Below are 25,830 nucleotides of genomic sequence, written 5' to 3'. Positions count from 1 at the left end.
TTTGGTGTTGTCGTATTGTTGCTCGTTTTTTGTTTAGTTTTGTTTCTCGCCGTGCGTATTAGACCGTGTATTATTTTATTTGGATATCCATTTTTTTCAAGTATGATCTGAATCGTTTTCTTGTTCTCCTCCATGAACTCCTGGTCACTCAAGGAGTAAACTTTGTTAATAAAGTTGATTACTGTATTTCTTTTTTGATTCCATGGGTGGTTTGATTGGTAATTGATCATTCTACATGATGCCACGGCTTTTTTGTACCAATCCGTTTTTACTTTGTTCCCGATGTTGTGGATTTCCAAGTCCAGAAAAGCTAATTTGTGATGTTTTTCTTTTTCTAGTGTAAATTTTAATTTTTTGTGTTGCTCGTTGAAAGTTTTTTGAATTTCGTCTACGTCTTTTGCCCTAACAATAGCGAAAATATCATCTACATATTTCGTTATGTATTTTATATTTATGTATTTAGATTTTAGCTCAATGATGCTGTCGTCAATAATTTTGTCGAGGACTATATCTGCTATTGTTGGTGATAGAGGATTTCCCATCGGCATCCCATAAACTTGCTGGTAATATTTACTGTCGTATACAAAGTAGTTGTTTTCTCTCAGGCAGAACTCTAGTATATTGAGGAATTGGGTTTTAGTAATTTTAGTATGACTTTTTAGATTCGACCATTGTTTAATAATTGTGCTGATCCCTAGATGGATGGGGATATTCGTAAATAATGATACGACGTCTAGGGATATAAGTATTTCCTCCTCGTCAATGGTTACAGCTTTTATTTTTTCTTTTAATTGAACTGAATTTTTAATATTGAATTTTTCGGAAATAATGTTTTTTAAAATTTTTCCCACGAATTTGGATAGTTTCGAGCAGGGAACATTAATCGAGGATGAAATTGGGCGAAGTGGTGTGTTCTCCTTGTGCACTTTCGGTAAGCCATAAAGTCGTGGGGCTGTGGCAGCCGAGCATGTTAAATACTGCTTCAGTTTTGCATCAATATTGTGGGTCTTGTACATGTCATTGACAATTCTATTGTTTTTTCTCAACAAATATTGGGTGGGATCATTTCTTATGGTTTTGTATGTGCCTTTGTCGTTCAAGAGGTCTTCCATTTTCTTCTTATACTCTGCTTTATACATCATTACGATTCTGTTCCCTTTGTCTGCATTCGTAATCACAATATCATCTTTGTGTTGGTATATGACCCGTTTTGTTTCTTCGTACACTTGCAAAATAAATTTATCTTTTTGGCTATTTCTTAGTTTATTTTTTAACGTGTTTACCCTTGTTGCGAATTTACATCTCACCATATCTTTTTCTCTCTCATCGGTTATGGTTTGTATACTTTGTTCGACGTCCGCTATAATGTGCAGGGGTGAGAACGTTTTTCTAGATATGGGAAGGGCGAATTTATTACCCATGGATAGTAACCATTGACATTCAGGAGACAAAAGTATTGATGTGAAATTTGATCATATCGAAACTCGATTTTCTAGCTTTCAGGTGGAGATGCAGGAAAAATGGGACTCAGTAACTAACTTCCCTATATATAAATATTTTATTAAACCGAGAACGAATAGTTTGTCTATGAACAGAATATTTTAATACCTTTCCGGAGGGAAAGGAAAATAATTCTTAACCAGAAAGACGAGTTCAAAAATTCAAATGTGCTTAATCACCGTTTAATTCAAAATTGACTTTACACTAAAAAGCCCCTTAAATTGTTTTGATAGAAAAGAGATACATAAGGCGCGATAACATCCGACGAGATTTTAGGCCGAGCTTCTCTTCCAATTTGCGTCGTACTTCTTTTTTAATTTTCCCTACAAATTGGGGGGATGTGACCTACTTGTTTTTATGCCGACTCTGAACGGCATGTGCAAGGCGGATGAATTTTCACTGAGAAGCTTTTCATGGCAGAAATACACTGTGCTTGCCAAGCACTGCCGAGGGGCGACCCCCCTTTGTTGCTTTACCTGGGGCGTGAACCCAGGATCTTCGGTGTGGAAGGCGAAGCACAGCGACAGCCCAGGAGATCAAATCGTAAATTAATTTATACGTACATATATATTTTTGTAATATATACTAGCTATACAACGTATTCCATTGGCAATCTTTTAGCTAAATTAAAATTTGTAACCTTGCGAAAAACCCTTTATAAAATCTTCCTTGTATGCTGGTTCTTAATAATTTGTGGTATGTGCGTGCCAGGCGAGACGTCTTCCGTTCATACATTTTTTTTACATTATCTTTTTCAGCCCTTTTGTTTGCTTTGCATGGTAGGTTACAGAATTTTCCCAGATTTCGCCAAGTTAATTCAATTTTCGCTCAGCTGCGAAATTCGTTTAAAACAGTGCAGACTTGGAAATGACGGAAAAGGCCGCTGTACATTTGTATGTTTCCTTACTGCTACTGGATAATTTTTTTGCCTTAACTTAGCGTAAATTCAACGCGTATTATACTAGAAAATCACATTGAACAAAGCCTTCTGCTATATAAGTAATGGCGGGGAATTCCTTTGTTTAAGTCTGAAGGTAATCGTAATAGAACTCGACGTCTGTGGATAACAATATTTGCAATTTAAAGAATACCCATTAAAATACCTTGACACAACTGAGCGTATTTGAAGAGAGTAAAGCACATCAGCCAACGTTAAACGAATAATAAGAGTGCTTGCTTTAAAGAGACAAAATTACTGCGGTCGATTCTTTTCCGTGCATTTAGCGGTTTGAGGGAAGTATGTATTTTTGTAATTAATATATGTATGTAAATATGATCAAAATCGATAAGGACCAAACCCACTTAATAAAATATTAAATAAAAGTCTTTTGAACATTTGCTTTTTATAAATGAATCAAGAACCAGCGGAAAAACAGACATAATTTTGACGAGTTTTGATTGTGAAATTTTAACAACAGCCATTGTAAACAGCTCATCAAATAAGCGTAATTTATTAATTATTCTTCTGTACTGTGAAATTTCCAATCTACCTGGATTTTAAGCATTTGTTCACCTAAGTTCGGTAATTGGTTTGTTTTTGAAACCTGTATACTTATCTGACCCTGTTTATATTTCGGTCCCTGCTGTTGTTGTAGCAGTGCTTTGTCCCATCCAGTAGGTGCGATAGCTCACAAATTGTCATCAATATCTTCTAATGGCAGTCCGAGGAACCTTACTGTCTCGAAAGGGTTGGGCCAAAGAGATATGGGTGGTAGAGGCGTTGTTTCTACATTGCAATTGTAAGGATGGTTAGTGTCATGTGGGCACACGTTAAAAGCAGGACATGCATTGAGTATGTCAGGGCTCATTCTGGATGAGCTAGAGTAACGCACGTCTACAATGGGAGGTTGCTTTCCTGAACTTTTGGGTTTAGGGATTCATCGGGCAATTGTTGCCATAGTAATCTGACGACTTTTTGTGGATGTCTGTGAGGGCCATTTTGTGCTAATTTTCTTCGTACGACTGACTTCATGAGTGCCGAGTTTCTTGCGAAATCGCAACACCAGTTTCGGTCCCTCCTTTTCACAGTTAATGTTTCCTACAATACCTAAATTTTCATCAACTTACGTGGATATTGGACATATCAAGTTTTTCAAGTTACTTCTTTTTATTAAGAGTTTGAGAGTTTCACATTTGGGTGACTTACATGTATACATATATTTCTGATTCCAGCCATGGAATGGTGACATGGTGCATATTCTATATCTTATACTTATTGAACACGAACTACTCTGCTTGAATTAGTGCAAAATATGTGCAGATAAACTGCGATTGCTTTCAAATATATACAGTGCAAAATTAAATTAAATTCTTCCAACCGAGTATCAACTAGTCAAAATGTACAAAAACACTCCTCTCCCTTGATAATATAAACTAAAACTAACTGCAATTGCAGCAATGAATAACGACAAAGAAAAGCACGCGGAAAAATAACAGCACTAACAAAGGAAGTGGTAAATTCAAAAATAAGCTACAAAAAAAAATTATGTAAAATGTGGAAATTGTAAGAAACGTGTGGCGTGCTTTTGACTAATTACATTCACTTCTAAACTCCACCAAATTCAATTTCTTTTATGCAATTAAAATAGTTTCACTATTTACGAAGCTAACCTCAGTTTCGATGGTTTTCTCAATATATTCAACTGTTCTTAATTGAGGTAGTCCTGTAACAGGACAAGGCACCTCTTCAGTTCGTCGGACAATTTTTTCGTCGAGTATCTTTTCACGTTCACGTACTATAACCGGACCATCGCTTGATTTTATTGCGATTTTGGGGAAAACAATCTTTTTAGCCTGCTATAAATAAATATTAGAAAAATAGTACAAAAGCAAATTTATTAGTAGTGACTTAAATGAGGGTATACTAAAGTACGAAATGATGAATGAATTGTTTAAAATTGACGTATGCATAGAAATGAAGTACATATGTATGTATGGAGATGTTTTAGCTAGATATCGAAGAATATTTCGGGTTATTTAACGAACTCTTTAAAATAATAGTTGGCGGCTACAGATGTCAAATTATTGATAATTTTCAGTATTTTAAATGTCAAAACCTATTACTTAATAGTTTTTTTTTTTGTTATGAAAAAATGTATAACTTCATACACTACCGAACTCATTTAAAAATAATCTAAGTAAGATTTCATGAGCTAACAATAAGTAGAAGATCGGATAAATTCGAATATATCTTCTTCAGAAGGAGATCGGAGATACGCTAAAGAACTGAGACACATAATAGGATTTGAAATTAAGAGTTAGTTATTAAGCGAGTTTAGAATTTATTCAAGGTACATACGAATGTTTATGTTAGGCAATGAAAATGCAAAACAAGCACCACAATTTTTACTCACTTTTCTTTTAATTATTTAATATACATATATCTATTTATGTAGGTTACGACATATTTTAACAAACCGTTAGTGTGCAAGCAAAACAGTTATGGGATTTATTAGATATCCATTAGACTGCGAGGGACATTTTCTTTGGGAGGATTTTATAAATAGCAAACTGAGAAAATAGGTTATGAAACGAATGCCGTCATATAAAATATGAGATTGAATAAAATCAAATGTAGAATACAAACCTCACTAGCGATCGGTGTGATTAATAAATTATCTGCGATTTTATTCATGTTTTTTATTACATTTTGTGCCTCCTGAGCACCCTGTTCCAAAGACCGCAAGCGGGCAGCACGCCAGGATGTACGTTTTTCAGCACTGTTGAAAGAATTAAATTAGAATATTCAGTATTTTTTAAGCAATAATTCAATGGAAAACTTTAAAGAGCAAGTCCCTAGGCCGCAAGATGTAACTTGTTTTCTGATTAACAAAATGGGTGACACAGAGAATGGATAGTATGTACTATTAAGGTTTACATAGCCGCTTGTTTAGAGCCAGCCATGATCTCTGACAGGCAGTCCAGGTAAGTGGCAAGCAAACTTTCTCAGTACACACTTAGACCGCGTTTACATATGCACTAATCTACAATTAGTCTTCAATAGATAATCTACGAGTTTACATACGTCTCATCCCATATTACTAGCTGTCAAATTTTCATGTTCTTTTTTATTTCATGCTTCCAATTAAAGACTACACTCTAGAGGTGGTATTTTTTCAATGGGGAAAAAACGGCATCTCTAAAATTTCTTCACAATTACCGATTATCGAAAAAAACGTTCATAGGAAATTTAGTTTTTTAATTACAGATTACGACTTGAGTACATTTTGAGTATATTTTGTTGATCGGAAATTTAGTTACGTCTTGCGCCCCTGGTACCTTAGACTGTTTGTATATGTATGTATATTGGCATGATAAAATTGTGTATAAACAAGGAAAACAACATAAATTCACTGGATACAGGCTGGAATTTTTAAGAAAAAAAATTTGGTTAACTAAAGATATATCTACTTAAATACAAATAAACATGTATGCATGAATGTATGTACATATATATAATAAATACATAGGACACCAAACACCTTTCTGTATAACAACGATTGGGTGGAACCTAACTCGGCTGATGGTTGGAAAATCTATACCTTGGCAAATGTTTAAAGAACGCTCAATCGCGAATATGATATCAAAATTGTCGTATCTTATCATTTTATTAAAAACTACCAGAGCTGATAGCCATAGCAGCTAATGATATTTTTGTTTGTCTTGCAATTTATTTTAAGCCTAAATATATAATAATAATAATATTAAGAACGACCACGGCCAAGCATATACTAGATTTTTATTCGAAAACGCCTTATGTCCAAATTCAAAATGAAGAACATTTTATTTAAGAAATTATTTCAAAACTTTCAATCTGAGCTGGCTGAACTGAGATTTTACGCACTTTCTTTAAGAGTTTGCTGAGATGTAGATTTTCGAACCAAAAACTATAGGGTGATCTTCCACTTAGTCGTCAATCTACAGGTAGAATAACATAATAAATCAAATAATATACACAGAAAAAATTACAAAAATTGCGCGTTATAAGAATATCGGTATTTGTGAATCGCGTGCGTTATTAAAATAGACAAACATTTAAAAAAAAAAAATACAAATGTAAGGCGCGATAGCCTCCGTAGAGATGTTAGGCCGAGCTTTTCTTCCAATTTGCTCCTTTTAGTTTTTCCTACAAATTGGCGGGACGGGACCTACTTGCTCAATGCCGGCTCCGAACGGCATCTCCAAGGCAGATGAGTTTTCACTGAGTAGCTATTCATGGCAGAAATACACTCGGCCCCGCTCAGAAAAATTTTCTTCTAATTGAAAAAACTTGTTTCTAAAATTATGTTGCTTTGTCCGGGGCGTGAATCCAATATCTTCGGTGTGGCTGCCAAACAATAAATATTTAATAATACTTATTTAACTACACCAATGTTACAATTGAAATCCAATATATTTATGTACATAGAGCTTTTCCGAAATGTATGTCTAAACCTAGCATCTTATATTGACGGAGTGTATATTGGAGGATCCATAGCCTATAAACTTTCTCCCAGTCCCCGAAATTGGAATGTTCTAGACGCACACGAAGATCATCATATTTTTTTATAGATTCAAGAAACAAAAGCACCGAGAATAGCTTGTTTCTGGAATTGTCTACAATTTTCCTCCAAATGTAACTTCTTTACCGTCGATATGGCGAATACGGGCCCTTAATTACAAATTTTAGTTTTCCAAAGTGCTAACATGTAATTATTAACTTTTTTTTAATAATCTGAAGGAAAATTCTCTGGAATTTCGCTACGGAGGGTTCGATTCCAGCACATCATACCAAGCACGCGGCCAAAAAAAAATATGAATGCTGCGGAAATGTATGAAGAAGATTGGAAAGTCCTACCCTAGGTAAATATTTTTGAACTCAAGGTTCATCGTTATCCTGTTCATTTCATCAATAACCGATAAGTATTTTGATTTGCGAGTCCGAACCTGAAGTCTGTTTAACTCAAAGACGTCCAAAACTGTGAGAGATTCGCTGAAATCACATAACGGTTTCGGTAATTTACTCAATGTTGCTCGAACTGAACTGGTCCAAATATGTATCGATTGGAAGATCTAGTGGGGTTTAGGTACTCTATGCGATTTTCACATTTTAACAAAAAGTGGGATTTGCTCAATCCGAATTTGAAGTTTTTTTATTTCAAACGCCAACTGAAAAATAACTTAGTCATTTGAAAAGGGTTTTAAAAATTTTTCCAAATCGAAGTCGAGGGAAACAGACCCCAGATTTTGGACTTAGGTAGATGAATTTGGTAAAATGCACAAATCCTTTTTCTGTTTTGTGTACAGAAAATTGGCTAGTTCAGTCATTGGGTGCAAGAACCAGTGTCCAGCTAAAATGTAGCTACTCAGTATAGCTTTAAAAGTTAAATTTTGTTAGGGAACGGTGTCTGAAACGGGGAGAGATTTAATTGCCTCAGGCCGACCGGAGGTACTTAATTCGAGCCAAGTATTCTATGGTATTATTCTAAAATACGGCGCTCAGCTAGGCTAAACTACAATACGTACGTAAATGAAATATATATCAAATGAAAGCTTTTCATGAGCATGTTTGCACAAAATTATAAAAATTTAAATTGGTTAATTTGTTCATGAGATATTAGCGTTTAAAGTTTGCTTATTTACCCCTGCATTGTTTTTGTAGAGTCAAATTCTAATTAGCACAAAATCATATGTACTTACATACATACATATTTACATTTTCATTTTATAATGGCCCATTCACATAAACGCTTTGGTAGCTTCAAAGCGAAGAAAGGCAAGGCGTTTCGTTGTTACCCGATTATCGGGGGCTACATACTAGTTTATTTTTATACTCAGCTGAGCAGAGCTCACAGAGTATATTATAAATCAAAATGATCTGGGCGAAAAAACAAATTAATTTAGCCATGTCCGTCCGTCCATCCGCAAACACGATAACTTGAGTAAATTTTAAGACATCTGAATGAAATTTGGTATGTAGGTTCCTGGGCGCTCATCTCAGATCGCTATTTATTACTACAACCACGCCCACTTTTTCGATATCGAAAATTTCGAAAAACCAAAAAAGTGTGATAATTCATTACCAAAGACGGATAAAGCGATGAAACTTGGTAGGCGGGTTGATCTTATGACGCAGAATAGAAAATTAGTAAAATTTTGGACAATGGGCCTGGCACCGCCCACTTTTAAAAGAAGGTAATTTAAGATTTTTGCAAGCTGTAATTTGGCAGTCGTTGAAGATATCATATTGAAATTTGGCAGAAACGTTACTCCTATTACTGTATGTGTGGTAAATAAAAATTAGCAAAATAGGATGACGAAACCGCCCACTTAAAAAAAAAAATATTTAAGTCAAATTTTAACAAAAATTTTAATATCTTTACAGTATATAAGTAAATTATGCCAACATTCAACTCCAGTAATAATATGGTGCAACAAAATACAAAAATAAAAGAAAATTTCAAAATGGACGTGGCTCCACCCTTTTTCATTTAATTTGTCTAGACTACTTTTAATGCCATAAGTCGAACAAAAATTAACTAATCCTTGTGAAATTTGGTAGGAGTATAGATTCTATGATGATAACTGTTTTTTGTGAAAATGGGTGAAATCGGTTGAAGCCACGCCCAGTTTTTATACACAGTCGACCGTCTGTCCTTCCGCTCGGCCCCTAACATGATAACTTGAGCAAATAACGATATATCTTTACTAAACTTAGTTCATGTACTTATTTGAACTCACCTTATCTTGCCGAATTCGGACTATGGCCACGCCCACTTTTTCGATATCGAAAATTACGAAAAATGAAAAAAATGCTATAGTTCTATATGAAATATGGAAAAAAGGGATGAGACATGGTAACTGGATTGGTTTTTTGAACCAAAATATAACTTTAGAAAAAACTTTGTAAAATGGGTGTGACACCTACCATATTAAGTAGAAGAAAATGAAAAAATTTCTGCAGGGCGAAATCAAAAGCCCTTGGAGACTTGGCCGGAATACTGTTCGTGGTAGGTAGGTAGGTTGAACTGGCCGGTCCGTGAGGACCTCACATAGACTGATTGAGTCCGTAGTGTTACCAGAATTTTGTTTTAACGACCAAACTGAAAAACCCTATCAAAAACCAGGACCTATGTTATAAAATAACTCCGTCCTCTTGGCAAATACTAGAAGCTTCCTAGGACTTAAGCCACTTGCTGCTTCTTGATCTGGCAGCTGTATCACTCCTAATAGCTGGAGTCTTAGCCTGGCAAGTGCAGGGCACGAGCACAGAACGTGCTCGATCGTTTCTTCCTCCAACCCGCACTTCCTACACCTGCTATCACTGATCAAGCCTAATATAAAGGCATGTGACGCCAGAAGGCAGTGTCCAGTCAGAATACCCGTCATGAGTCTACAGTTCTCTCTTTTTAATGATAGAAGCAACTGCGTTAGTCTAAGGTTGTAAGACCTACACATAATCTTCGACACTTTACAGCCCCGCGCTTGAACCCACGCCTTTCCTGCTTGGTCGATCATGTGCACCTCTCGCCTTCGCTTAATCTCGCCCAATCTAATTGGGACGTCTACGGAGCAAGCTTCAAGGGATGCGCCCTTTTTAGCTAATTCGTCCGCTTTTTCATTCCCATCTATTCCCATATGCCCTGGGACCCAATATAGATGTATGCTTCTTCCTGTCCCGATTCTCTCCAGAGACTGCTTACACTCTAACACGCATTTAGATGCTGTGCTATGTGAGATTATTGCCTTAATTGCTGCTTGACTGCCAATATAAAAGTTAACACGGTTGCAGCTTAAGCTATTCTCTTCCAGGGTTTCTACTGCTTTGGTTACGGCTAATATTTCCGCTTGGAAAACGCTACAGTAATCCGGCAGCCTGTAGGATCTGATTATTTCCGGATCAGCGCAGTATACCGCAGACCCTACTCCTTCCACTATTTTGGAACCATCGGTATACACATGTATCGCCTCGTCCGCCATTTGCGCACCCTTGCGCCAACCGTCCACCTCTATTGTGGCCTTAAGATCTCCCTCAAAGTGCAGGTAGGGAATCATGTAGTCTGTTCGTCTTGTGACTGATGACGCTATACTACTATGGCCATATGGTCGGCGCTCAAGCTGCCCTGAAGCATCGAGCCTGGTTGCGGTCGTTAACGCTTTGTTCTTTGCTACCAGGTCTACAGGTGGAATGTGCAGAATGACATACAGTGCAGCCGTCGGGGTTGTTTTCAGGGCTCCCGTAATGCAAAGCATCGATAGTCTGCATACCCCCTCTAATTTTTTGAGGTATGTTGTTTTTTGTGTGGCTTTCCACCAAACAAGAACTCCATAGTATAGAATAGGGCTTACAATCGCTGTAAAAACCCAATGAGAAAGAGAGGGCGATAGGCCCCACGTACACCCCAGCATTCTTTTACATGCATAGAGTGCCGTTGAGGCCTTCTTGACCCTCTCCTCCACGTTGAGCTTCCATGACATCTTACTGTCTAGGATGATTCCTAGATATTTTGTGCAAGGTTGCTCCTGTGGTCACCGCTCCTAACTTAGGCCTGGTCCAATTTGGGACCTTGTACCTCTTTGTAAACAAGACCATATCCGTCTTCTCCGCATTGACTTTCAGCCCGACATTAGATGCCCAGGTATGAATATCCCGAAGCGCCCGATCCATCAAAGAACTAATCGTTGGAAGGCATTTTCCACTTATGACAATTGCAACGTCATCTGCGTAAGCCGTAAGTTTTACGGGTCCCTCATCGAATTGCCTGAGCAGTTGGTTGATGACCAGTGTCCACAGCAGAGGTGATAGCACCCCTCCCTGCGGCGTGCCCCTGTCCACTGATTTCGTGGCCTCGTACAATCCCCATTGTGATGTAATCTTTCTGCAATTTAACATGCAGCCGATCCATCTGATTAAGGCAGGATGTACTTTAATGTAATGTACTTAACTGTTCGTGGTATTACATATATATATAAATTAGCGGTACCCTACAGATGATGTTCTGGGTCACCCTGGTCCACATTTTGGTCGATATCTCGAAAACGCCTTCACATATACAACTAAGGGTCAATCCCTTTTAAAACCGTCACTAATACCTTTAATTTGATACCCATAACTTACAAACAGATTCCAGGGTTACCCTAGGTTCATTTTCCTAAATGGTGATTTTCCCTTATTTTATCTCCAAAGCTCTCAGCTGAGTATGTCATGTTCGGTTACACCCGAACTTAGCCTTCCTTACTTGTTATTTATCTACATTTCAACTGAAACTGAGATATTGAACATAACGTGTATAATCTGTAATTTTCCAAAATTAGCTGTTCCTAATGCTAGAAGAGGTGTGTGCGGAGAAAAACTTTAGCTTGCGCAGCATAGCACAAATATATCCCTTCCTATTTATATATTTGCAGACAATGTACAAATTTTAATAGAGGGATTCCACTTTGTAATTGACACAACCCTGCAAAAGTAGGGAGTACTAAGTTCAATTAAGAAAGGAATACTCTTTAGGACCGACAAGAGTACTCCACAACTATTTTGATATAAAAAATGCGGTAAAACTTCCACTGGATTATTTTGTTTTTAAGTACACCAAATAGAGAGCTATTACAGGTAATCCATATTGGAGTAAAAATATGGCAAAATTGGAACAAATTGTCCAACGTTTTTAGCGGGGAATTCGTACCTCTTATTTAAAGCCTAAGTGTGTGTATACCAAACTAAATACCTTCTTTCTCAAACTGGGCAAACTTACTTCATCATTGCTTTGCTCTTCGGCACATTTGCTGCTGACTGCTCCCGCTGAATTGAATTAGATGACCCCTCAACATCAACGGCAATTTCAACATCTTCAACATTTGCAACCGCACCATCACCGAACGTACCCACCGCAGCTGCCGCCTTTAATGAGCGTTTTTCTGCATTAGCTGTACGAATTGGAATGCGACTTGATGGTGTTGATGGTGATGACTCATGTTGTTCTACCTGTAGTTGTTGTTGTTGCTGCAGTAATAATGCAGGTGGTATTACTACTTTAACTTTTGGTTTCGGTAGCAGTGATGGTTTTTGGTTAGGTGAGTGAGTTGTCGTCGTAGTCGTAATCGCTGACGAAGTGACTGTTGTGGGTTCAACAGCAATAACACTTTCAATGCTACTCGCTGTATCTTCGGCATCATTGTAATCGTTGAAATTATCTATATATCGACGTTCTGCATCCATAAACTGCGCTACAGTGCATTTAAGTTGCTGTTGAGCTGAGTTACGGGGTGCAGAGGCAGATGTCAGTATTTGTGATGTTGGTGGTGGTGGTGCTGGTCTTGTTAGCGTAAACTTTACTTGAGATTTAGGTGAATGCGCTTTCGTTGTTGCTGTTGTTGTTGTTGTTGATGTGGAACGTGGCTTAGTCAAGGACTTAACAATTGCCGGTGATTTGAATAAGGGCAAGTGCTTTTGTTGATTTAACTCGGACCCTATTTGTGACGTTAGCGTTAAATTGGTTTGTGCCGTCGGTGATGCTGGTAATGATAGTGCTAAACGTTCGCTATATCGCCCTAAAGAAATTCCATCTGCGGGCGATTTAATTTCACCCTGATTGTTTAGAATTTGTTTTGCATTTACGTTCGACTTTTTTGACTTCTTTAGATTTTCAAATTGAAGTCTAAACGATTGCGACTTTGGTTCTGTTTGCTGATTTGGTAATGGTTGTGGCTGCGGTGTTGATGTTGGTAATGATGATTTGGTCCTTTTAGGTGGTATTGTGCATCCGACAATATTTTAATTTGAATTTTTTATTGAGTACGTGTTAGAATGTTTATAAAAATTATAACGAAATTTACGTAAGTATTTACTTGCGGTTGCAGTGCAGCGTTAATTTGGGAATGAATGGGTGAATGCAAATAATGTATGGTATTGATGTAGCACTGAATTATTTTTAGTATGCAAGTCTTTAATATAAACATATTCCTAAATGCAGCAAACCGTTTATCATTTATTGTAACAGTTTGTAACGATAATTTTGGTGCAGGGATGTATGATTTAGTTGTGTGGTTTAGGGTTAGTCACAATTGATGATATTAAGTTGATGAATGATTCACCTCAATGAGTTGGATTATAAATCTTTGTTAATTCCTTTTTTTGTTTTTTGAGCTTGCTTAGTAATAGTTTGATGCTGCTTGAATAAATGTACTGATCTTAACTTTTAACTGTTCCGATTTTACATGTTAAACTTATTGGCAAAATGTGTTCCTTTTAATTAAATCTTTGGCCTTAAGGAAAAATTCTCACTAAGTTGAAATTCGTAAGCCTCCAAGTTATGAGACGCATTTACAATAACTTATCAATAACAAAAATAAATAAAGTAAGGAAAGTGCACATACTTTGACGACAATGACATCTATATGACAAAGCAAAGCTAACACATTTTTCAATCATCGAACGATTAGGTGCGAAAACTAAGAACCGACCCTAATTATGTGGGTACATTTAGCAACCACGACCAATACAAGCTTACCTACGAGTTTCAATACCGCTATGTAGTACAAAAAGGACAAGTAAAAGCGAGGTTCAGACAAACATTGAGATTGCACAAAAAGACATGGAATTTCACCTTCTTACCATAGTTCAACTTTGTGAATCACATAGTCGACAATAACTGTCCCCTGGCAAACTTCATTAAAACAGTTTAGTTGCTCCACAAACAAACTAAACGCCGATATTCGACGGCAGATTTCAGTCGAGGTTCTGTGCGAACTTGCCTTGTGATACCTTTTAATTTTCCTCCAAATTGTACCTTGGGTCTTCGGTGTGGTAAGAGAGCACGCTACCATATAAATACCATTTCCGTCAAATTTTCATTTTCAATCAAAGGGCCCAAAGACCCTTTCTAGGAATTACTTAGACTTTAACACGCTTTTAGTTTATGCGTTATGCGAGGTTTTTGCCTAAGCTTTTGATATATATAAAAGTTCACGCGCCCAAAATTTAAGCTATATTTTCCTTTAGTGTTTCTACTGCTTTGGTCATGGCTACTACTTGTCCCTGAAAAACTACAAAACTACACAACTACGGTGATTTGGCAGTTTTTAGAATATTTTTTTTTTCCGGGTCAGCACAACCGCAGACCTACCCCTTCCATTACTTTGGAACCATCGCACAGTGTTTCGTGTAGAACAAGCTAGCTGGATAAAAACACAGTTCTTATTCCAAGAAAAGTGTAATGAGAAATGAAAGAAAACAAACAAAATAACGGGATTTTTGCTTTTTTTTGATATTTTTGCTCATATATATTGAGTAATTGAAGTAAGAAGGCAGGAGTGGCCGTAAAATGCATTGATTAATTTGCAAAATTCTTGTTGAATATTAAGATTCATATTTCTTTTAAGTGAACACTTTTACATAATTTTTTTTAATGGATTCTAAGCTCGAAGGTAAGTAAAATTTTTTAATAGTAATTATTTCGCAATAAGAGTATTTTCAATATATTTAACATTCCGTTATTAAGAAGAAAAGGTATTTTTTCTCTATATTTTTAACTTTAGGAACAAAAAAGTTACATACATCCGCGGACATCCGGGCTAAATTTAACATATGTTATAGTCGCAAGTATTCTCTAATAGTCGAAAGAAAAAACCATTGCGAATTCTTTACACATCTATTTTTAATTTTTTTTTTTTTTGTAGATTTAGTTATCTCTACATATCAAATAGGATGTATGTATGTACCAGCTCCGACGAGATATTTGAACCTTTAAAGCTGATCTACAAACGGCAAAACCAATTCCCCGGTACAGGGAACAAACACGTAGCCATAAAACATACAAAAATAAACGCGCAAGGTCAACAAGATCACACCAAAAGCAAAAAGGCGAAGATCATTGACTTCAACCTTCCACAACCTACCGCACCAGTCACCAAGGCATAAAAACAGGTACATACAATGGATTGATGAAGATAAACCAAAACCAGGTTTCGGCAATACCAATGACGGCAACACTGCTCGTAGGTTTTTCGAAAATTCTGAAGCTAGTGCTGAGATTACGGGGTTGGATGTAATGCTCATCAAAAGATTCGACACTCTCCTTCGCGCATTAGCATCTGGGTACAATATAAATATCCAAAAATTTGAAAAATTTGCGGTCGAGACTAAAAAACTATACATAGATCTCTATCCATGGTTTAATATGCCTGTTACAGTTCATAAATTCTTAGTGCATAGTACTGATATTATAAAATCAGCAATTTTACCTATTGGTCAACTTTCCGAGGAAGCACAGGAAGCCCGTAACAAAGATTTGAGACGATTCAGGGCTGATAACACACAAAAGCAGTCGCGTGAAGCCACGAATAGAGATCTTATGAATATGTTGCTTATAACATCGGATCCTTTAGTTAACAGTTTTAGGGAGATACCTAAGAAAGCATTTAAAAGTCTGACTTCAGAAGTCTTAAATTTACTGTCCCCCGATAATGTTGAGGAGTCAATAAATACCCCAGTTGTTTCAAGCTTTCACAGTAGTGTTGCTGATGTTCATGACCATTCCACAAGTGACTCATCCAATGAAAGTGATGATAGCGAATAATAACATAATTATAAAAGATAACCTACCCTATAATTTTTTGTTGGATCAGGTTTTATTCAATTTAAATCTATCGTCTTTTCTACTTTGTATGATACTTTACTTTTAAGTTTTTGTAATAAGTAATTTTCACATAATTATTATATTTAATTATTTACATTGTTATTATTATTATTGTAATTCACTTTTACATTCCTGACTGGTACTATAAAATAATTCTGTAAAAATTGTAGTGCCAGGATAAATACTCAAATAAATACAAAATATGTATGTACATATGTACAGTCACTCACATAAATAAGTAGACACCCCTTTTTGGATAATTCTTACAATTTTCGCTTTCGCAAATTTATTTTAACTAATTTCCCATAAGCAAATTTGTCACGATCTATAACAAAAACTAAATTATATTTAAAAAATTCGACGAATTTTCATAAAAAATTTTAATTTTTTTTTTCGAATTCTTAGAATTTTTTAGAGTATTGAGATTTGTATTTCATTCAATTTAAGTACAATAAAGTAATATTCTTAAGTCCTTTAAATTTTTTTGGATCTATGTCACTTATTCACATGAGTTACTGTATATGAAATAAGCAAATGTATGCATATGAAGTAAAATTTTGGAAAAAAATAAAAAAAAGAACATATGGCTGAAAAAAATTACATAGTTGTAATAAATGACTGCATATGAAACGGAAAATCTCATAAAATAATTTTGTCCAGATAGCTTGTTCTACACGAAACACTGTGCATCGGTGTCGGTACGCATGTACTACTTCGTCTGTCATTGGAGCGCCCTTTGAGCCCTCACAGAGCCCCATCGAAGCGCTGATATGATACAATTTAGTCTGTTTATCCAGTACTAAATGCCATCACTAGGGTAGGCACCTGTCATTGGTGTGAGGGCTTAACCGAACTCCTTAGCACCCGTCTATGAGGCTGATTTTAGGGGTGGTATCTAAGCTGTTTCGCCTCATAGGGGGCGGCAGGATGTCGGTGAACAAGAACCGCTAACCCCCTAATACAGGGTGTTATGCGTACCGTGACTATTGGACGATTTGCAGCCAAGGGATACATTCGGCTGTATTACAACGGAGCCTTTCCGATACCGGGCCACCTGGGGAAGGTCTTACCACAATAAGTGGCGCTGCTATGGCGGACTGTTCTTTCCCAGTATTTAGTACTGGACCGCTGAGCCTACCTTGTCGGCCAGGTGGCGACCACGGAAGTAGGAGGTAAGCCAAAGGGAGATAACGCTAATACCCCGGCTTTCTCGGAGGTGCTGAAGGGAGGTAACGCTAAGGCACCGGCTTTCTCGGATGTGCCAAAGGAAGATACCACAAAGACTCCGGCTGTTCCCGAGAAGATTAGTTATGTGGCAGTCACTGACTGTGGCTCTGGTTGATCATAGCAATCCTTTCGAGCAGATTATAAATGAAACGTGGAGACCTTTAACGAGGGAGGGAAAGGAAAATCTAAAGCCTCAGAACAAAGGGCAGGTGGAGGACGTTGACGTCCCCACGAAGGTTTCAGAAGAGGACAAACAGTCAAATGATTATGCGAGTCGCACTGAGGAACACCCAGCACAGCATTTACGCCTCGGGAAAAGAAGTCCCGAAGACAACAATCATAATTTGCAAAAAGTAGGGGAGGCTAAAGAGGGCCTCGAAATCCTTAAACCGAAAGGGCAAGAGTAAGGGTAATGGAGGCCACAAATAGCCCAATGATGTTTCGAGTCTTACAGATAAAGCCCCAACACCGTATAGTGGCGTGCGAGCCCCTCCTAACCCATGAGGAGGGTTCGTTTGGTCAACGAAATTCCAGAAACATGTAGAAACAAAACTAGTACAACCCAGAGAGGTTGCCAATATTCGATCACCGCGCCGCCAAAATCGAATGGGGGTGAAGACGTTCTCTAAGTTTACATCGCCGGGACCAGATGGTATATTCCCAGCATGCTACAAGTTTCAAGAAGGTCGGTCGTGGGATGGCTTGAAATAAATTCGATGCAATCTTGGTGAACTACTCGTGTAGCTTTCCATCAAAACCGGGGAAGATCGGTCATATATATCCCAAAGACTACAGGCCCCTTAGCTTAACATCATTTCTGCTTAAAACCTTTGAGAGACTAATAGATGTGTACCGAAAGTCCAAAGTGGATGAAAAACTGCTTTCCACAACACAAAATGCGTGCACCAAAGATATGTCGGTAGACATTGGACTGCTTAGGGTGGTAATAAACATATAGAAAGCCCTGGAATATAAGAAGTATGCTCTAGGAGTCTTCTTAGACCTTACCGGGGTTTTCAACAATGTTTCAAAACGGGCGATCATAGATGGTCTTAACTACATTATGTACATCCAGCGATAACTAGATGGATCAGCTGCATTTTAAATTGCAGGAAGATTACTTCACAATGAGATTGTATGAGGCCACGAAATCAGTGGACAGAAGTGCGCCTCTGCTGTGGACGCTGGTCATCAACCAACTGCTCAGGCAGTTGCATGAGGGACCCGTCAAACTTACGGCTTTCTCAAATGACGCTGCAACTGTCATAAGTGGAAAATTCCTTCCAATGATTAGCTCTTTGATGGATCGGACGCTTGAGGGTTATCATATCTGGACACCTAATGTCGGGTTGACAGGCAACGCAGAGAAGACGGATATGATCTTGTTCACTAAGAGGTACAAGGTCCAAAATAAGGCCAGCCCTTTGTTAGGAGGCATGACCCTGTAGGAGAAACAAAATTTCAAGGAATCATCCTAGAGAGTAAGTTGTCGTGGAAGCTCAACGTAGATGAGAGAGTGAAGACGGCCTCGACGGCACCTTAAGCATGTAAAGAATGCTGGGGTGTACGTGGGGTTTATCGCCCTCTCTCTCCTTAGGTATTACGAGCAATTGTAAACCCTAACTTATGCTATGGCGTCCTTGCTTGGTAAACAGCCACACAAAAAAGGAACTACCTGAAAAAATTAAGGGGTATGAAGGCTATCAATGGTTAGCATTACGGGAGCCCTGAAAACAGCCACGAAGGCTGAACTATATGCCGTTCTGCACATTCTACCTGTCGACCTGCCAGCAAGGAACATAGCGTTAACAACCGCAACGAGGCTCATTGCCTCGGCGCAGCTTGAGCGCAGACCATACGGCCATAGAAGTATAGCGTCATCCATTACAGAATGACTACCTGATTCCCTATCTACGCTTCGAAGGATCTCTTATAGCCACAATAGAGTTGGTTGGTGGGCGCAAGGTTGCCCCAATGGTAGTGGAAGGAAGAGGGTCCGCTGTATACTGTGCTGATCCAGAAATAAACAGATCCTACAAGCTGCCAGATCACTATAGCGTTTTTCAGGCGGAAATATAACAACACTGGAAGAAAATAGCTTAAACGGCAGCGGTTTAATACTTTTTCAATGACAGCCAAGCAGCAATTAAGGCAATAATATCGCATAGCACAGCATCTTATAGCGTTTTCTTTTCTGAAATAAATTGTTTCCTAAGTAAATGGTAAAGCCTTAATAGAGTTACTCCTACCTCAGAAAATTGTCAACATTTATAGTGCATACAAAGAACATTTCAACTCACCATATTCACTCATATTAACAGGTATATGTGGAACTTAAGAGCGAATTGAGAGTTCCACATAGTTGCACTGCCACACCGCCATTTTATACATGGTAAAAGTGTAACGCTTTTGCGTTGCGAGCAGGCAACAATTTTCACAAAAGAACGAAATACCCTGTAAAGGCGATGCCTGTTTTTTAGAATAGAACAACAACCCTTTCGCGGCGTACAAAAAGCGTAACACTTTAGCCAGAAAAGAAAAGTGTGTTAGAGTGTAGCCAATCACTGGAAAGAATCGGAACAGGGAGACGCATAGATCTATATTGGGTCCCAGGGCATATGGGAGTAAAAAAGCGGATGAACTAGCTAAACAGGGTGCATCCTTTGAAGCTTGCTCCGTAGACGTCCCAATTAGGTTGAGCGAGATTAACAGAAGGCGAAAGGTGCACATGATCGACCAAACGAGAAAAGCGTGGGCCCAAGCAGCAGTGATAGCAGATGTAAGACGTGTGGCTTAGAGGAGGAAACGATCGAGCACGTTTTGTGCTCGTGTCCTGCGGTTGCCAGGCTAAGACCGCAGCTATTAGGAGTGATACAGCTGTCAGATCTAGAAACAGCAAGTAACATAGGTTCTAGGAAGCTTCTAGTATTTGCCAGGAGGACGGAGTTATTTAATAACATAGGTCCTAACTTTTGAAATGGTTTTTTAGTTTGGTCGTTAAACAAACTTCTGGTAATACTACGGACGCATTCAGTCTATGTGATGTCCTCATGCACCGGCCAGTTCAACCTAACCTTGTCAATATTTAATGACCGCTTAAGATGCCCAGAGGCATTAAGTCTCGTTGCAGTGGCTTAAGCTTCAGGTGGCATGTGCAAAACGGCATTCAGTAAAGCCGAGCTTCCGCCCGCCTCTAACACTAATTGTTGCAAGCCACTTTCCACCTGTAACAACTACAACGTCACCTGTGTACACCGTAAGTTAAATGGGTTCCTCGTAGAGCCGTCTGAAGAGTTGGTTGACAACCAGCGACAGCAAAAGAGGTGAAAATACCCCAACCTGCGGCTTGCTTCTGTTCACTGATTTCGTAGCCACATACAGCCTTCACTGCGAAGCAAGAATGCAAACAATCAATCTACTTAGAGCTGAATTTACTCCAATTTAAATAACACCATCCATAATAGCCCATTAAGAAATATTGTTGAAAGCCCCGGCAATGTTCAAGAAGACTCCTGAGTCTTACTCATTATATACCAATGCTTTCGCTGTTTATTACCAACCTATGCAGTGCTGTGTCTACCGACTTGCCTTTTATGTACGTCTGCTGTGTTGTGGAGAATATGTTTACCAAGGTTGAACTTAATATACAAATCTGTTAGCCTTTCATAGGTTTTGAGCAGAAATGATATTAAGCTAATGGGGTGCATGATTCAGTCACTCCCCGTCGAATATTATTTTAAGCCACTACCCCCCATCCGATCTTGGTATTAGTCTTCAAGCACAGCACTATCCGCTCCATGATCGAAGTGAAGGTGCTATCTGCTGGGCATTTTTCATCATCCCAAGAAAAGGAAAGTGTGTTTCAAGAAGCACCTAGAAGGACTCTTCACTACTAACCGACTATTCCCCGTTATCTTTCTTCATATGATATAGTTTCTTAATGGTGTTTTTGGTTTGCCTTTGAACATACTTTTGGTTACAGTATCGACAGATTGAGTATATGCGAGACGCCTATAGAAGGATCATTTATATACCTACTCTTTGTGTCTAAAATTTGCAACCCTAATTATAGAAATAAAAGGCGGATAGATATGTGATTATCAATACTGTATCTTCTAATTAACAACCATTGAATAGACAAAGCAAATTATACATTTTTCTGACAATTGAGGTTATGTTTTAATACAATAATTTTTTCAAAGATGTCGCCCGACAATTTGTGATTATTCTCCAAATTTGGCATTGTCGCAAAGGAAAAAAGCTGTTCAGCTGCAGCGGAAGATGGTAAAGGTGTGTTGTATTTTATGAAAATACTTTTAATCTCAGCATATCTGTTGAGAAGTTGTAAATCATAGCTTTCTTCCGCAAAATATTGTACCATTAAAAGTTCGGCTTTAGCCATTGGCGTATTGAAAGACTGTCGGCCTAAGTCTGCTACTGAAGGATCAGAATCAGAGTCAGAATCAAAATCAAACTTGAAAAATGTGTTTTCTAGGCTACAGTTTTTTGTTGGCACACTATCTTGTATGCGCTTACATATACAGGTCTTGAAAATTTCTACAATTTTGACACGATTTGGTAGATCTAAACAAGTTAACCATTTATTTTTAAATCTTGGGTACGATAATGCAGCTATGGCTGCTTTTTCCGCTTGAAGAGTGTTGACGTCGAATATTTTTCCAAATCTTTCTTCAACACTCCTTCGGTAAGACTTAATTAAAGGTTTGCAAAACACAAAGTTGCTTTCCTCTTCAATTCTTTGTAGTTTTTTTCTCACCGACAGAATGTACGGCAGAACTATGCCGTAATATTCGTTATTCTCACTCTGCATTATGTCAATAGCTTTTGCCAGAGGCTCAGTGCAGGTCAAGTACTCTTCTATGTAACTGAATTCATTATCATTAATACAATTATTTACATTTAATAATCTATGTAATTGCAAATTATTTTCTTTAATAGTGCTAATTTTTTGAAGCTCTACAAATAAACTATACCATCTGTTCGCTTCGGGTCGATTTAATCTGTACTTCAATAAGTTCTGCATTATTTCAGCACTTTCTGCTCTTTGCCCAGCCTTCCACAAAACATTGATTTTTTTCATCGTCGCAGCATGCATTTCTGACAAGTGTGTCTCTCGCTTTAGAAGTTTGATGGTATCCGTAGTCACGCAGTCAATTAATGTATGCGCACAACAGCGTAGATGAGACTCCTTAGTATCTTCTTCAGTTGATAAATCATATTCTTCATCATCAGATTCAGGATTGTTTCATTAACATAACTTATATTCGTTAATTTAACACCGAACTCTTGAAAGGCCTTTACGAAGTTCCTGCGATTTTTCGTCACCGAAGCAACAATTTTATTCGCATTAAGATCAAATTGTCCAATGATTTTAGACAGTTGGTCGAAGTTTTTTATGCTTTTGGGCCTTTGGCAAGCTAGTACTACGGAAGATCTGCTAAGATCTTTTGCGATCCAGTGTGCGACAATTCCTATTAAAGTTGTTCTTTTAATCGACCACTTATATGTTGTTGTGCACACATAATCAGCTTTTTTCAACTCGTATTTCATTTTCGTCATATGCCGTTCGTACCGGTTTTCAATACGACGTTGTAAATCGTTTGGACTCATCAAAACTAAACCTTTTTCAGAAACTTTCAAATCAGTAAATATTTTTGAAAAATATGGACTTTCCACATCACTTACTGGTATTACATGGTGTATAAAAAAATTTAAAATATTTTCATCGAATTGCTCTTGACTAACTTTCTTTTCATTTGATTTCCTTATTATACTGGTTTTAGGATTAACAGCAGTCGCAGAAACTTCTCTAATCTTTATATCAGTTTTAATTTTTTTGGCATATGCTTTGTACTCTTCAATGCATTTCTCTCCATGCTTTCGTTTCAAATGGCCTAGAAAGTTCGATGTACAATTATAATATCCCCTTACTTTGGTAATGACATCTCTTGGACACTTCATACAAACAGCGGTGACTTGTTTGCCCACAGACTCTTCAGGCAAATCAATGATGACATGATATGAAACTTCTCGCTCTCTGAGAGCGCGTGAAAATGTGCATTTTTTATAACATTGACCATAGATGCCATCATCCTCAAAATCAAATTTGGGCATTTCGGAATAACTTTGGGGTATTTTACATGGTAAAGGTTTAATTTATGATTCAAGGTTCGAATCGAGCTCAAGGCCAGAACAATAATTTTTTTCTAATGATAATTATTGTTATTTTTTTTTTAATTTTTCTAAATTTGAAAAATTGAATTTTGTTTTTGGAATAGTAAGTAGAAAATTTTTCAGACAACCTGCCATAGCTGCGCAGATAGATCCATTTCGAAGGGTGCTAAGCCTTCATCATCAGTACGCTTTTAGGCATGCTGCGCTAACCATTTAGCTATACAGCGGTGGTTTGTTTGACTGGCACATTTGCTACTTCTATTCCTTTTTACCAACTATATTTATTCAGTGTTGCGCCATCTGGTGCAAAGCACTGATAATGCTGGATTTTTGTTTATTGTCAATTACTTTGTTTGACATTTCCAAGTGCTCATGGTTTATTAACAATTGTTTTTGTTTTTATCGGCTTATTGATAAATCATTCAAGGTTCGAATCGAGCTCAAGGCCAGAACAATAATTTTTTTCTAATGATAATTATTGTTATTTTTTTTTAATTTTTCTAAATTTGAAAAATTGAATTTTGTTTTTGGAATAGTAAGTAGAAAATTTTTCAGACAACCTGCCATAGCTGCGCAGATAGATCCATTTCGAAGGGTGCTAAGCCTTCATCATCAGTACGCTTTTAGGCATGCTGCGCTAACCATTTAGCTATACATTGAGGCAAATGCTTGAAATACGTTCCATCTAATAAGTGAAGCCGCGTTTGCGAAAATGGAGAACCGCAGTTAGCGGCTTCGACTGATGGCATAGGTATAAGCGGTTCTAATAAATCATCAATTTGAGAAGCATTAATTGAACTGCTGCTGTCCACATCAGTATTATCCATCGAATACATTTTCTTGCACAACACTTAATACATACATTTAAAATTATTTTCCTTAATCAAATCAAATTCATCCAACATGCACGACTATCTCACGTGGCCAATGATGACATGATACGAAACATTCATTCTCTCTCAATTCGTTTCCAGGAATGGGTCTTAAAGTTCATTCAATTGTAAACATTGGTTCATTCGATTGTAAACAAACTTCATTCGTTTCCAAGAATGGGTCTTGAAGATCAGAGTTGCGTAAACCGCGCAAAAAAAATTCCAAGAAAATCGGTGCGTTTTCATTATTTTTCATTTCAAGTGTATTCAACTACATAAGCGGATCAAAAATTTGTAAAAATGGTTCAAGAAATAACAAAATTAAATGAGCTGTTATATTAACGCACGAAAAGAGATAAGTACATTTTATCTTAGCTATCAAAAAATTAAATTTCACGTGTTGTCACGGAAAAATTTTTAACGGGTAAAATAAGCTTTTTTTTGTATTTGTGATCCTGAAAAAATTCGAGTTTTTTGATATCCCATTTGACAATCTTGAGTAAGTTTTCGGTGAAAATCATAAATTAAACCTTTACAATGTAAAATACCCCAAAGTTATTCCGAAATGCCCAAATTTGATTTTGAGGATGATGGCATCTATGGTCAATGTTTTAAAAAATGCACATTTTCACGCGCTCTCAGAGAGCGAGAAGTTTCATATCATGTCATCATTGCACGTGGCGACCAAATGAACACTGAGCTACGATTAGTCCATAGCAATGATGACATGATACGAAACATTCATTCTCTCTCAATTCGTTTCCAGGAATGGGTCTTAAAGTTCATTCAAATGTAAACATTGGTTCATTCGATTGTAAACAAACTTCATTCGTTTCCAAGAATGGGTCTTGAAGATCAGAGTTGCGTAAACCGCGCAAAAAAAATTCCAAGAAAATCGGTGCGTTTTCATTATTTTTCATTTCAAGTGTATTCAACTACATAAGCGGATCAAAAATTTGTAAAAAAGGTACAAGAAATAACAAAATTATATGAGCTGTTATATTAACGCACGAAAAGAGATAAGTACATTTTATCTTAGCTATCAAAAAATTAAATTTCACGTGTTGTCAGGGAAAAATTTTTAAAGGGTAAAATAAGCTTTTTTTTGTATTTGTGATCCTGAAAAAATTCGAGTTTTTTGATATCCCATTTGACAATCTTGAGTAAGTTTTCGGTGAAAATCATAAATTAAACCTTTACCATGTAAAATACCCCAAAGTTATTCCGAAATGCCCAAATTTGATTTTGAGGATGATGGCATCTATGGTCAATGTTATAAAAAATGCACATTTTCACGCGCTCTCAGAGAGCGAGAAGTTTCATATCATGTCATCATTGGCCATCACGACAAACGTACTTAATTTTGTTATAATAAATAATTAAACTTTGTATTGTACTTTTTCTAAATTCTTTTATTAAATCAA

General features: G+C 37.3%; 2 protein-coding genes across 22 annotated transcripts in view; both read right to left on the bottom strand.

The window, feature by feature from the left end:
• The window catches only part of scrib (scribble), a 696,032-nt gene that overhangs the window by 94,627 nt on the left and 575,575 nt on the right, over positions 1-25,830 (bottom strand). For 14 of the 21 annotated variants that reach the window (XM_067760302.1, XM_067760303.1, XM_067760308.1 and 11 more), the window contains 3 exons: positions 12,231-13,217; positions 5,087-5,219; positions 4,111-4,296 (listed from right to left, as the gene is read on the bottom strand). In XM_067760302.1, coding sequence (XP_067616403.1) covers positions 4,111-4,296; positions 5,087-5,219; positions 12,231-13,217 — 1,306 coding nt within the window. Of the gene's footprint in view, positions 1-4,110; positions 4,297-4,920; positions 5,011-5,086; positions 5,220-12,230; positions 13,218-25,830 lie in introns of those variants that run through there. The other 7 variants (XM_067760307.1, XM_067760320.1, XM_067760321.1 and 4 more) reach the window with 4 other exon arrangements.
• Positions 21,487-23,359, bottom strand: LOC137249451 (uncharacterized). Its single transcript, XM_067781007.1, has 2 exons — positions 23,046-23,359; positions 21,487-22,981 (listed from the first exon to the last, which is right to left on the bottom strand). Exon 2 carries the CDS (start codon positions 22,453-22,455, stop codon positions 21,487-21,489), a length of 969 nt encoding a protein of 322 aa, XP_067637108.1. The 5' UTR covers positions 22,456-22,981; positions 23,046-23,359.

The sequence above is a fragment of the Eurosta solidaginis genome, chromosome 1 (assembly GCF_040869045.1).
Source record: "Eurosta solidaginis isolate ZX-2024a chromosome 1, ASM4086904v1, whole genome shotgun sequence".
NCBI classification, from domain to species: domain Eukaryota; kingdom Metazoa; phylum Arthropoda; class Insecta; order Diptera; family Tephritidae; genus Eurosta; species Eurosta solidaginis.
Note: the sequence above shows the minus strand (reverse complement) of the source record. Positions and strands in the feature narration are given on the sequence as shown.